The sequence below is a fragment of the Dreissena polymorpha genome, chromosome 11 (genome assembly GCF_020536995.1).
Source record: "Dreissena polymorpha isolate Duluth1 chromosome 11, UMN_Dpol_1.0, whole genome shotgun sequence".
NCBI lineage: Eukaryota > Metazoa > Mollusca > Bivalvia > Myida > Dreissenidae > Dreissena > Dreissena polymorpha.
Genome location: NC_068365.1, coordinates 8,856,251 through 8,870,334, shown reverse-complemented (window position 1 = coordinate 8,870,334; position 14,084 = coordinate 8,856,251). Strand labels below are relative to the sequence as shown.

General features: G+C 34.8%; 1 protein-coding gene across 1 annotated transcript; it reads right to left on the bottom strand.

Moving 5' to 3' along the window:
- Positions 1–2,855: 2,855 nt before the first annotated feature.
- Positions 2,856–13,471, bottom strand: LOC127850908 (uncharacterized). The gene is made up of 5 exons (XM_052384305.1): positions 13,385–13,471; positions 7,118–7,252; positions 5,550–5,637; positions 3,944–4,106; positions 2,856–3,139 (listed from the first exon to the last, which is right to left on the bottom strand). Exons 3-5 carry the CDS (start codon positions 5,625–5,627, stop codon positions 2,856–2,858), a joined length of 525 nt encoding a protein of 174 aa, XP_052240265.1. The 5' UTR covers positions 5,628–5,637; positions 7,118–7,252; positions 13,385–13,471.
- Positions 13,472–14,084: the final 613 nt, after the last annotated feature.

Genomic DNA, 14,084 nt, shown 5'->3' with positions numbered 1-14,084 from the left:
ATTGTAAAAAGTATCTTCATATTAAGAATCCAGTTTAGGCGGAAAGTGGCTGATAAGCCTGTGTGGTTTGCAAACTCTAAGCTGGAACGACGCTTTAACCACATGGAATTATGCCCAGTTTTCGCAGAGCGTGGCTCAAAATTACCCGCTCTGATATGCGCCAAATATTAAAAAATACCAATAAGGATTAAATATGTTCGTCAGAAAACGTTTCTTCACATGATTGAACCTTTATCGCGAATATTAACATCAAATAATCAAGCGCTGTATTAAATGAGTTCGCGTTATGAGAAAACTGGCATAATGCTGTGCTTAAAGTGTAGTCCCGGATTAACCTGTGCAGACAAACACAGGCTTATCAGGGACTGCACTTTCCGATTGTATCACTTTTTTTGTTTAAATGAAGTCTCTTCTTAACAAAATCCAATGTAGGCGGAAAGTGCCGTCCCTGATTAGCCTGTGACGGCACTATACGCACATGCATTATGCCCAGTTTTCTCAAATTAATAAACAATAATTTGGCATTTTTGAAATAGTACAAACAATGAATTCAACATCTAGTTCAACAGCGTAGATAACGTATTTTCCAATTCCGCAAGATTGTAACCCTTGAAAACGGATCTTAAGAATGTAACTCTGTTACATTAACCAAGAACAAAACAGATTTGTCTTACCTTGAATTGCACACAGTTTCTTTAGCTTATTGCTAAGCTCTTTTATTAGTCGAGAAGCTAGCCCTTTGCATGCTGGAAAGTTGTCGTCTGCTTAAATGTTGACTGCTAAATTTCTAAAATGAGCGTTTTCTTCGATTTTTTTTTCAAAGAATACTATCAGAATAGCAAACAGTTTGGATCCTGATGAGACACTACGTTCTGTGACACTACGTTCCCGAACTGAAAGAGTTAGTAAACTTGTTCTGGCCATGAAAAGTGCGTGTTTTGATTTTACCATTGTACAGTGTCGATGACCCGAAATCACGACTTGTATTTATTTGCACCCAAGCGCCACATATTAAATATTTGGAAAACACTTTTTATTTACATTCTAACATTTAAGATGAAATTGGCAACTCCTATTATCCGATTCGTAGAAATTGTTGTTAAATATGACGTATTTATATTCTTAAACTTTCATGTTTTATCTATAGGTATATAATATTTAGTAAAGAAAAGTTGCTCAAATGATAATACTTATCTCGTGACAGATGTAATATTGACTATGTAATAAAGCGACTTAAAGGCTTTACGTTTATAAGAAACACTGTAGTAGTATACGATATTCAATAAGGCATCCGAAAAGCGAAATGGCGCCTACATTCTTACAGGAAGCATACAAAAACAAGAATATATCGTGGTTTTGCAACTGAGTTTAATTGTATTGCTAATAAACATACAAAGTAACACCCTCGGAATGTAATCAGGCATCATGCATTTTAACATGATATGTCCTCCATCGCTCATACATTCAATGCAGAAAATTACATTCCATTCATATGATTACAACACAAAATGGGTATTTGTATAAAGTCAACAGTTTAATGGCCATAACATACGTGTAGCCAATGGCGTAAGAGTAATGTTAACTGGATACCTCTAATAAACTGTAATTCAAAAATATGCTTATGCTTAACAATCATATAAGTGTGACCAGAACATATCAGTGTGTATTAAATGCCATTTCAAATGCCATGGTAGAACATGTCCTTTTTCTCCCACAGTGCCCCTCACGATCCAACCTATACTGAACAATACAAAAACTACTAACATCTACGCACGTGGACCTATAACCAAGCCAAGGACAGTGTCCTTCAGCACGTGTAGCTGTTTGATGGATGGTCCAGGGCCGTTCAAAAACCTCAAAAGTTTTACATTCACTTGTCCAGTAAAAAAACATGGGCAATTATACATTCACATGAGAAGTAGTTTAATATTTCGCATAAAACAACTGCACTTTATTTCTATTTGTGAATGCAACAATAGCGTTATTGAAGAAATTAAAAAAAAATATATGCACCATTTGTATCGATAAGTGCAACAATGTGTTCAATACTTTTTGATCAATATTACAAATCACAACTATGTTTATACTCAACAAGAAAACAAGAATAGTATCGATACATTTACAGCAATTACAACAATTACCAGTGGACTCAGTAACTGCCAGTAACACATATAATTCATTCAGTGCAAATGCGTTAACAATACCAACCATAAACCAAGTGAACATTTAAATAAGAAGATGAGATACAAATGACACAAACACACTTTATTTCCTAACATGCATACGCAAATAACACAAGTCACATTTATACATACGTCGACAAATGAGTTACTACAAAAGTTCTAAAAAGAAATATATGCATAACTTGAAATTATACCGCTGGTTTCCAAGCGCGATACGTACATATTTTGTTAAGGTATATACAATTTAGTAAAATTAAATGACATACCTTTATTTTGCAAACTACTGTCATCTATGCGATTGAAATTTTTTAATAAATTGTATCGAAATTTATTGTTTCGGTAAATTTAACAGCCTACTGTAAACAAATCTTTTGTAAAATTGTGCACATTTTTAAAAAGTGAAACGAACGTCTGCAAGTCAAACATCAATTACTGAACAAATCACTAAAACGATAAGTTGTATAATTTTCACGTTCTTGGCAACAATGATCGGTGATTCGTTAAAGATAATATGTACTCAAAAGTTATAAATAAGTGTTGTCCACACCTCGTTACTGATCTATTGATCATCGTTAACGTTTTACATCAGAATTCTATCAAGAATAGCCTTTGCGTTGATAACTCGACTTCCTTCCATTATCATCCTCACGCAAACATTCGTTATAACCTCGTTTATTCGTCTATTAATGCCTGCCAAATCGCATCGGTATCGTCAACCTCCCCGTTCTCATCAATACAGATTGTCACTCTGTTCATGAGCATGAGCGTTAGCATTTCCAGCTCAATTCTCCTCCCGCTGTACCATCGGAATGGTTCAGGGTGAGCTACGATGCATTGTCGTATCTTTGGAAGTCTTAGTATCACCCTAGGACCTTCATTGAGCATATCTGTAATCGTTGATATCCATGTGCGTTGCTGTTCCACATCCAGTCCAGAGGTTGCCATCAAATTCCTTTCTGGAATCATATAGTATGGTAGCTCTAAGGTGACCAATGCAACTCTAAGCGCATCCAATGCTTCATGCAACCACTGCAAAATACTTTTTTATGAAACGAGGCTTGAGGATTATTTTCCGCCATCCATAAAACAATCTTTTTCAATGTGTACGATGAAACTTCTTTCTTACGTGGATGTAATACATCGTTCTTTATCATTTTAATAAAACATACAATTTAGTTGAGTGTCATTAAGATTGCTAATTAGTTCGATCTCACCGGCGTTAAAGCACACTCTCCATTCGACATGTTGATATTCACTTCCTTTAAATCCAACAGGCGTAAGAAATGCTCCAAGTGATACGACGTACTGAACGACTTCCGTCGGCGGCCAGTGACGAGGTCTTGCGGCCCATTTTGACAGAATGTTGGGGCAGTAGTAATGTAATGCATGTACGTTGTCACGCGTGCAAGTGTCTCAGCAATGTACTAGGAATTGACGGTCCCGCACGCTCATGCTGCACCTCGCCCACAGTCAAGTCTTTTTTCGACCAGTTATAACATACAAGTCACTGCTCAAAAGTTCCGCGACCATATCCGTCATCACAAAACCGCATCATGTACGTGCCTGTGAATTGCTGTGTACCGCGTCTCTCCAGTAGCAGTCTACAGTGACCATGGTAACCTCCTGCGGCTGAGTGATCTCAACACGGTTATCTCCCCAGGAAAGGCACTTAAATTTACATCATCTTCTAAACAGATCACGCTATTAAGTACAACTCATTTCATCAAAATCACTTTCCAAGTAGCTGCTCAGCCCCTCACCTTTGCTACCCGTAATAATATACGTGGCCGCTCCACATACCCGTGCAATTAACAGCTTGCCTAACTCCCGATATGCGTCTCTCCGAGCCTGTATGATCTCCTGTCCGTAACCGAGCCAGCTCAGTATAGTGCATGTCTCAACGGAGGCATTTTCCCACTGAATCTAAAAAACGTTTCAATTAGAAACACGCCACATGTCATAAATAACGTGTTATCGTTAGTAGTCAAATAAATCAGCAATACTAAAATTATGGGCGGAGCTTAATGTTTCGAAAATAGTTCCGAATAAATAAAGAAAATATTGCAGTAAAATGCACGTGCTAAAACCCGCTCTGAAAGAAATGTAATAAATGTAGCATGTATAAATGTAATGTAATAACACATTGTATATTGGTGTGATAAGTGGCATAACCACACCTACAAAGAATGTTATTGGTTAGGAGGCGTAATTCAGAAAACATTTATAGCATGTCAGCTTTTCAGTAGCATCAATAAACGTGCCGTCATTAAGTTTCTACGATTGTTGTTTTCAATGTAAGTGACGTCATTTGCAAATATTTATGAATGAAAACGACGTCATATGTTTGTACACATCAATGGACGTCACTAAATAGTGAACTTTGTACTTAGAAAGGGCGGAGTATTGAAAAATATAGTTCACGTCCTAAAGCTTGAACCAAATCAATCAGAATCGTGTTAGAATCGAAATAATATTTTCTATAATGGTTTGTTGTCGAATAACCCACAGTAAGTTGTATAGATGCGTGTTACTTCGCACTCGTGATTTAATTCCTACGCATCAATACTCCTTACTGTGGGTTATTCGACAACAAACCATGATAGAAAAATAGTATTTCTTAAGTATTATCATGTGAAAATATATTACAATTTCGTGTGTATGTTCTCAGTGAATAATCCAATAGTCGGTACAAGTATTGCCAACCATGAATTAATAAATAAATTGAATTAAGTGGATTGAAATAAAGACCCTGAAAATATAGACGGTAATCAACGGCGAGTTCATATATATTATGACATCCATTCATAAACATACTAAACATATAATGTTTAAATCTCTATTATCTGAAATTGCAAATGCGGAACGAATAATGTTATAACTATTGATAATAAACTAAATTGCTATGGTTAAAGCTGCATAATTTAACGAAATTATATAAACTTTTATTGTTATGTCTGTAAATACAATATATTGATGTTTAAATAGTTTTTTAATAATTTGAAAGAAAACTGTGAAAAACGTTGCCAAAAAGTAGTGTCGTACTTTGGCACGTGCAGACACTGAAAAGTGGTTATAAGAAGATTCGTGAGAACGGATGTATTCATTTTTAATGTTTCACATTTGTACAGAAGTAAAGTATTTAATTTGGGACCAATTATTGATATACAGTATAAATTTACCGTTGTTCTTTTTTCTAAAGATGTTAACGTATATCTGCCTTTAGTTATGCAAACATTAAACATCTAGATTGAAATGTCATTAAGAAATATAATAGGGGTAGGGGAAACGCAGACATATAAACGGGAAAACTATGCGTTAATTGTCATCGTGTACTGGACACAAACTGCACTCGACTTATCATCTTACCAAGTCTTGTTTGCTGGACATACTGCCCTGTCTTGGGAATCTTTCCGTTTCATCAGGTCTTGTGCCACTTTCAGCCATCCATACAGTGCTGGCGTGAGATATTTGATAAATATAGGATCTTGCATGAGTGGTCGTTTTGTATTGAATTTATTAAACTCATCTTATAACATGACCTAGGCTCCAGGAGTGAAATAACGTAATGCCTCAATTTTGTTTACTACATGGGTGTTATTACACTAGTTATATAAATGTGAAATGACGTCATTTTTGTGACGAAATGATGTCATTATTCCAGCAAATTTCTTTAGTTAAACTCTTTAACACTGTAATAAAAGGTGAAAAGAGCATAAAATAAAGAGAAAATGGGTTGGTCATGTTATAAATAGAATCTTAGATTCGTGGTCATTTTGTATTGAATTTATTAAACTCATCATCTATATAAAGATATAAAAGCCTCGTTTTATCTTTATTTAGATGACTCGTTTAATAAATTCAATACAAAACGACCACTCATGCAAGATTCTATATATCTCAATAAAGATAAAAACGAGCCTTGCCGAGTTTTTATCTTTATTTAGATGACGAGTTTAATAAATTCAATACAAAAATACCACAAATCTAAGATTCTATTTATAACATGACCAACAAATATTCTCTTGATTGTATGCTCTTTTCACCGTTTTTTCACATTGTTAAAGAGTTTAACTGAAGAAATTCGGTGGAATAATTATGTCATTTCGTCACAAAAATGACGTCATTTTACAGTTATATAACTAGTGTAATAACACCCGTGTAATAAACAAAATTGAGCATTACGTTATTTCATTCCTGCAGCGTAGGCCTTGTTATAAGCTGATATGGACAGAATATGTGATATAGTTCGGGTAATTGTCATGAAATACAAATCAATATTTTTAACACGATCACGAATACGCGTGCATGTACATATAAACTGATCATAGCTGACACGTTGCAGTACATAAGTTTAAGTTATGTTAGGTAACGTTAACAATACTGCTTTTCAATAAATGCAAATAAGATGGCTTCTGCCCGTGTCAAAGACACGTCTTATATGAAACCTGCCTTACCATATACATCACAATTGATTTATTACCCTAGTCAGGTAATATGCCGGTTGAATGACTCAAGTTAAATAAAATGCATTACGTCTCTCATATACCTGGGCGAGCAAAATGAATAGTTTTTCAAAAGAAAAATTCGTTCAACGGCCTCTTATATATCCCAATCTTCCAAATAAAAGGAAGTAAAATGGAAGAAATATAGAATTTTATTTTACTGATATTGTAACATACATTGCATGGTTTCTTCGATGCCACGAACTAAACTAGTAGTAAAATAATACACTTGATGAAGTGGGAACATTTATTGCTACTTTTATGCGCTTACCTCATGCAATGGACCAACATATAACAGTAATTAATGGAGTTGTCGTTAATGTATTTTCCTCTTACTTATCTGCGTTAATGTATACAATTAAGTTTAAGTCATTATATATTGAACAAAAGTATCATTATGATTACTCAATACAATGGCAGATAATATAATACCGTGCCCTTAACCGATCAGTAAGGTTGTTCTTCGGCGCGGAATGTTTGAAAACTGCAGTAACGCACGCGACTTGTGTTGATATGGCATGTGGACCGCCACGTAGCTAGTTTAATCAAGAGTTTTTAGATGTCGTCCTGCAAAATAATAAGAATATTTTTTACGCAATAGAAAAAAGAACATTTCAAAAGAGCATCTGTAACACTTTATATGTTATACATTAAAGTATAAATGTGCATGCTTCAATTTATAAAATTAGTTCAATACTTCATTTTGAAACAACATGAGAAACTATATAACACTCTTCAATATTTGAGTTTGCTGAACGAAAAGGACGTTATCTGAGCAATGACATGCGTGAATAAATATTGTCAGTTTGCTATCGGTTACATGCCGAATGAATTTAAGTAAACTTTTAACATGTACTGAGAACATAAAATCAAAACTTTATATAGTTTTGCTGCTTTTGAATTTATTTAAGAAGTTGTTTAATGATCTCATTATTTTCGCCGGTGTCATTTTATTTCACGTTGAACATTTACCGTCGACATTTATATGTTAATGTCGCAATTACCGTAACAGAAATACACCTTTTTAAGGCTCGGTGTGGTTGAGCCTCAAGAGAAAGTTAAAACACGACACGTGCAGACGCCTCGCGAAACTTGGATTCAAACATTTAAACTGTTAACTTGAATAATTGGAAGTTAGTCCAGTAGTTAATTCAACGATATTTTTCAATGAAAACTGAATCAATGCGTATGGTAGCCGAGCATGAACCCCTGTTGACCAACAGTATTCATGAACAGAACGCGATGCATTGACTTTTTATATCAACACGTTCATCTGCACCTGTTCGGAATGAAATTTATATAATCACAATTCATATTCATATAATCAATGTTCAACCGCATTAAATAAATCAAAAATTGCCGACTTAATATTAGGCAATTAAAATTGAAAGCATACATCTTCACAGTAAAAATATCGCCCGGAGATTTACGATGCTCACGACACCTAATGAAAGCAAACAACACAAGTAGTTTTACTTATGATAACTTCAATTTCCAGGCAATATCGGTAGATTAAATGACACTAGCATAAATAACCGCGACCGCGAGCAGAGATGATATAATACGGCTGGTCACTTATTCCATATAAAAAAATACGTGGCATACACAATCAATGAAAAATTAACATATTTATCGACGTTACCAGTCTTTGGCCGATAAACTAACCACAGCGATAATAGATGACTAATGCGTGATACACCTTTTTCAGTACTGTGTATATCAAAAGTCATATAACGGTGATTACGCATTGTTATTTTATGTGACTACATCCATTCAAACTTATCATCATTAACGAATTAGCATGTCATGTGGTTCATGAGATAATTTTAAAAGACCCACACACAGTATTAGTCTATCTGGACAATGCCGCTTCACAAAAAATTGATGAGATTGTCATAACCACAAATGTGGTTTATTACTTGTTCAAGTTTTTGTTCAAATACCTATATGTACGACAATAATCCATATAAGCAGTATATATATGTATATATATATATATATATATATATATATATATATATATGTGTATGTAATGATCCATTTAATACCTTTAGCTCGCATGTAGTCACCCATAAACTTGACAAGCGAGACATGCGGTTTTTATCAGATTTATAATTGTTTGTTTATATGTATTCCAAATTAATCGTGTAAATGAAACAGTATGTCTGGAGACACTTAACTTCTAATAGCGGTAGAGATCGGCGTTGTTTTTCGTACAGGCACGGGACCTTACATACGGGACCCGTGTTTATCATTGTTTGGTTAAAATACCCTGTGGACTTGATAGTGAAGAGTAAACATTATAAACGCGACCGAACTATGTAGAAAGACAATGTAAGTAGATAATAGAGTGTTCACAACAGGTTTTACATAATGAAGCGCTCATAAAATGTAAGTATATGACGTGCACATCAGGTTTGTAGATGATGAAGCGTAAACAACTTGTTAGTTGATAATGAAGCGTTCACAAGTACTTAGAAGATGATGAATCGCGTACAACATGAAAGTTGTTATGAAGCATTCACAACTATTGGTTGATTAAAGGGATCTTTTCACGGTTTCGTAAATTGACAAAATTGAAAAAAGTTGTTTCAGATTCGCAAATTTTCGTTTTAATTATGATATTTGTGAGACAACAGTATTACTGAACATTTACCATGGTCTAATTCAGCCAATATATGCATCTTTTGACGATTTTTTTTAAATCCTAAAAATTATAAAGCGTTGCAACGCGAAACGATTGAATAATTTAGAGTATTCTGTTGTTGTTGTTAAATTTTGTGAAACTACGAAGATTGCTGATATAATGCATGAAATACTTTATCCAAGAATGCTTGGCAGAATAGCCGAGCGGGCTAATGCGATTTTACTCCAGGTTACTCCTGGATTCCGGGGGGTCACTGGTTCGAGTCCAGCAGCGGCTACTTTTTTCCTATTTTAAATTTTATTCATGATTTCTTACCGGAGCTTTTAAAATTCAATGTTTACATCTATGAATATAAAGCATTTAATGACTTATTTCAAAACATTCCAAAAACTGTAAAAAGGCTCCTTTAAGAAGCGTTCACAACATGTAAGTAGATGATAAGTCGTTCAAAACATGTTAGTAAATTATGAAGCGTGCACAACAGGAAAGTATATGATGAAGCGTGCATAACAAGTAAGTAGACAGTGAAGAGTTCACAGCAGATTAGTAGACGATAAAAAGTGGATAAAACATGTATATAGTTGATGAAGCTTTCACAATAGATTAGTAGTTGATTAAGAGTAGACAACATGATTTCATTTGATGAAGCGTTTACACCAGATTAGTAGATAATTACGTGGACAAAACCGGCTGGTAAAGTATGAAGCTTCCACAATAGGTAAGTAGATGATGAATCGTACACAATAGGGTATTAGATGACCAGGCGTGTACAACATGTAAGGAAATGAAGAGTGGTTCACAACAGGTTTGTGTATGATGAAGCGTGCTTAACGGATATATAAATTACATGTACGAAGCGTTCACAATCAGTTGTTTGATGATGAAGCGTTAATAACAGGCTATTAGATGATGAAGCGTTCACAACAGGTTAGTAGATGATGAAGCGTTCCCAACATAATAGTAGATGATGAAGCGTTCACGGCATTTTAGTAGATGATGGAGCGTTCACAACATGTAAGTAGATGATGAGGCGAGCACAACAGGTTAGTAGGTGATCAATCATGCACTTATTGAAATAAACCATCTGCTCAACAGTTTATTTGATAATCCAGCATACACAACGCGTAATTAGATAATGAAGCGAGAACAACAGGCAAGCGTGTACAACAGGTTAGTACATGATAAAGCGTTCCCAACAGGTAAGTGTGCACAAAAGGCTAGTAGATTATTATACGTTAACAAAATATTATTGTGAACACCATACACGCTGATGATGAAGCGTTCAAAACTAATTTTTAATGATGAATCCTACCCCTAAGGTTAGTCTGTGCACCGGATTTGTTTATGTCGAAACGTGCACAACTGTGTATGAGATGATGACATAATTATATACAATTGGTTTTAAATTGCACGTGCCAATTATAATATTTCACCTTCATTATTCCTTAGATTGTAAGCCATTTAGCATGATGAGCGTATCTAACTTCTTATACAAATATGTATTGTATCAGCAGGCTCCAAAACATTACCTGCTCAACTAATGACATACAGAGGTCTATAATTGTGTAAAGTTTGGCATCGCAATATTCACTAAAGGGTAGGTGTTAAAAAGTGTTGCAAATGCGTAGCATTTTGTGAAATATTCATTTGAGGCAATTGAATTTTTTTTTTTAAACAAATACACTGGAAACAAAATCAGCATCGTCTTTTTCGGTGATATAAGTTTCATTTAACCACGTTTTGATCTTTAACGCAAAGTAAGGTTTATCGGTGTTTAAAAAATAACAGCTTATGACGTACACAATTAATCATTGCATATATTTGCGTCCGTAACCATATGAGATTCGCCATAATACATCCAAGGTGGAGTATTGGTATTGTCAGATGTACTATCAGTAAACGGTTAAAATAATTGACAGTGATGGCAGGCTCTCAAACAAACTAGTACGGGTGTTTACGAAAACGTTTTTATCCCACTTTTACAGCGAAATCGGTTGATTAAAGCCCCGTTTATTAAATTTCATCTATAATCAACGGCAAGGATATAATCAATGGCACGAAATGACGTCATCAACTGCCGAACCGGGACTACTTTTTCCCACGCACCTCGTCACCTGTATTTGCCAAGTGCATCAATAATAAAAACAATCTCAAAAGTTTGTCAATCTTAATGACCTTAAAACAAAGAAAAGTAGCCAAAAAACGTGTTTTTTGTCATTTATTCTTATTAAAACCTCTAGTATTAGCTAAATTTAACACTATGCAAATAGGTTCTGTTGTTGTTGCTCCCCTTTGAAGAAGTCACTTCGAGTTGCTCCCCTTTGACCGTAGAAAACAATCGTCTGGACCAAGAAATCCTGTGTTAATTTACAAGCTGTACTCGGATATGCGTCCATCTGATATTTCTTCAACGCATCTTTTCAACCTGGCAATACGCACAAATGACACTGCATCCCAGTGGTTCTTGCGTCAACAATTGGGTGTCAACAAGCTAGGTCAGATGCTGAAGGCCATGGCAAAAGACGCCGGCTTTCTCAAGCACAAGAGAATAACGAACCACTCAGTTCGCAAATTCCTGGTCCAAAAACTTCGAAATGCAAACATTCCACCCACTGAAACCATGGCCATAACAGGGCACAAACATGTCCAGTCCATAACCAATTATTCCAACATATCTGTTGAACAGCAGCAAAAGTGTCCATTCTTGCTCAGTCCAGTAAATGTAACACTCCAACAGATTCCTCTTGTTCACCTTCATGCAGCGAAACTATGGCCGAAATGCAGCCTAGACAACCACTGTCTACCGTCAAACAAGTTGATCTTGATGTTCGCCCCACCCAGTCACTTCACCAGCAAATGTCTTTCTATAGTTCGAACAACTTTGCCTCACAATTCTTTGGTGCCACTTTCAACATTCAAAATGTATATAATTAGATTAAATCCAAGTAATCTTTGTTATTTCGTCACGAAATAACCACATATTATAACAAAGAAGCAAATACTGTGCACCTCGTGATCGACTTGATAGTTTGATATCGAAAGTGAATTGTGTGTGGTGTTAGGCTACCTTGTAAACAAATGTAGTTCCTTGTATATAACAACTTAATGTCATATTGATATCATAAAACTTTAAGATTTGCAATTCAATATGATTAAAATTGTAATTAATAACGCTCGACACTTTGTTACAGAACGATATTCTGGTTTAAAATAAAGATTATTTGATCAGCGGTTATTTTTGGAACGCGGAGTAATACACTGACCTTGGTTACACTACAGTCATTATCAAAGTACGACAAACACTCATGAAAACTTATTTTGTTTAAATACAAAAAGTTTACTGAATAAAAAGTGGGATAAATAGAATAATAGGTCAGTGTTGATTATAGATCAGGTTTATCATGCTCGGCACGAAAACGAAAAAGCACTCGCCAAGGCTCGTGCTTTTTGTTTTCTAAGCCTCGCATGGTAAACCTGATCTATAATCAACACTAACCTATTATTCTCTATATTTGGTATGTTTTGTTTGATAATACTTACTTTATTGTTAAAGTGCTAGTTATTTCGCCAATCAATTGACTTTCCGGAATGGTTGCTTATCGATTGTGTATACATATGTTGCACGATGTTTTACGAATTAACTAATTATAACTTGGACGAGCATTTATTTATAATAATTTCAACACGTTGAATTAATCATCATATGTGACGCAATGCTTGACGCTTTCTATTTTCCAGAAAGAATGCACTCGTCAGAAATCGATGTGTTAAAAAGAACACCATTTAATCGTTTGGTTAAGGTTATTTCCGTTGTCCAAACATTTAATAGCTCCTAAGAACTCGTTGTTAGGCTTTTTCAGACTCATAAACGTTTCATTGAACATTAATTAGCATTTGCTTTGTATCTGCCTTTAAATTGCACATCAAATATTATTTTTTACCCTAACTCCGGTAATGAAGATTTTTTGGTGACACAATAACAATAATATTATCTAATTATATATAAAACAACAATCTATTCATCAGCAGGCAAGAAGTGAAATAGTAATTACCTGTTATTAATCAGCCGACACAAACACGTCAATAGCCAGAGTACTTATGCGCACTTTCAAGAGGGGCGTATTGTTGGACCTTGTCCCTTCGTCACCTGCTCGTTCACTATTATCATCTCGTCCGACTTAGATTAGTATTTTAACGCGGGTTACCGGGATAGGCCGAGTTAGCACGATATATGGTTTGTTTGACTTTGACATAATGAAATATTTTCGTTTTATATCGTATAAATAAAGTATACCCGTAATGAATACTTATGCATGGAAACATATCAATGCAGGCACATTATATAACATAGTGCGTTTGTGTAAACCTTTTCATGACATATATTTACTTCGTATCTTAATATGAGTATGTAAATCATACTTTAATTTGGATCATTTTGCTGTAATAGTACGTGATTTAAATCACGTATACCAATCGTCGACCACTTCGTGAGTGTTTCCGTGAAGGCTAAATTATTAGTGTACAGTTAACCGTGAAATGTGTAATTATATTTAGGTTGATTTGTTGTAAATGCCAATTTACCAATTATAATTCACAATTCCTTATCGTTTGTTCACGCTACATCAGTTTTCTAATAATACACATTTAGCACACTCAACTTGCTTTGGTGAACTGCTGTATGATCTCAAATAAAATGTAATATATTATTTTTCCGCAATTGTATGACTTGGCTTAGTAGAGAGACATTGCTTA

Bases quoted from the DNA above. Each gene is read 5' to 3' on its own strand.
- LOC127850908 (XM_052384305.1), bottom strand. From the start codon at position 5,627: ATGGCTGAAAGTGGCACAAGACCTGATGAAACGGAAAGATTCCCAAGA. The intron at 4,107-5,549 runs GTAAGATGATAA...AACGTTTTTTAG, and splicing joins TGTCCAGCAAACAAGACTTG to ATTCAGTGGGAAAATGCCTC. The intron at 3,140-3,943 runs GTGAGGGGCTGA...ATATGATTCCAG, and splicing joins TATTATTACGGGTAGCAAAG to AAAGGAATTTGATGGCAACC.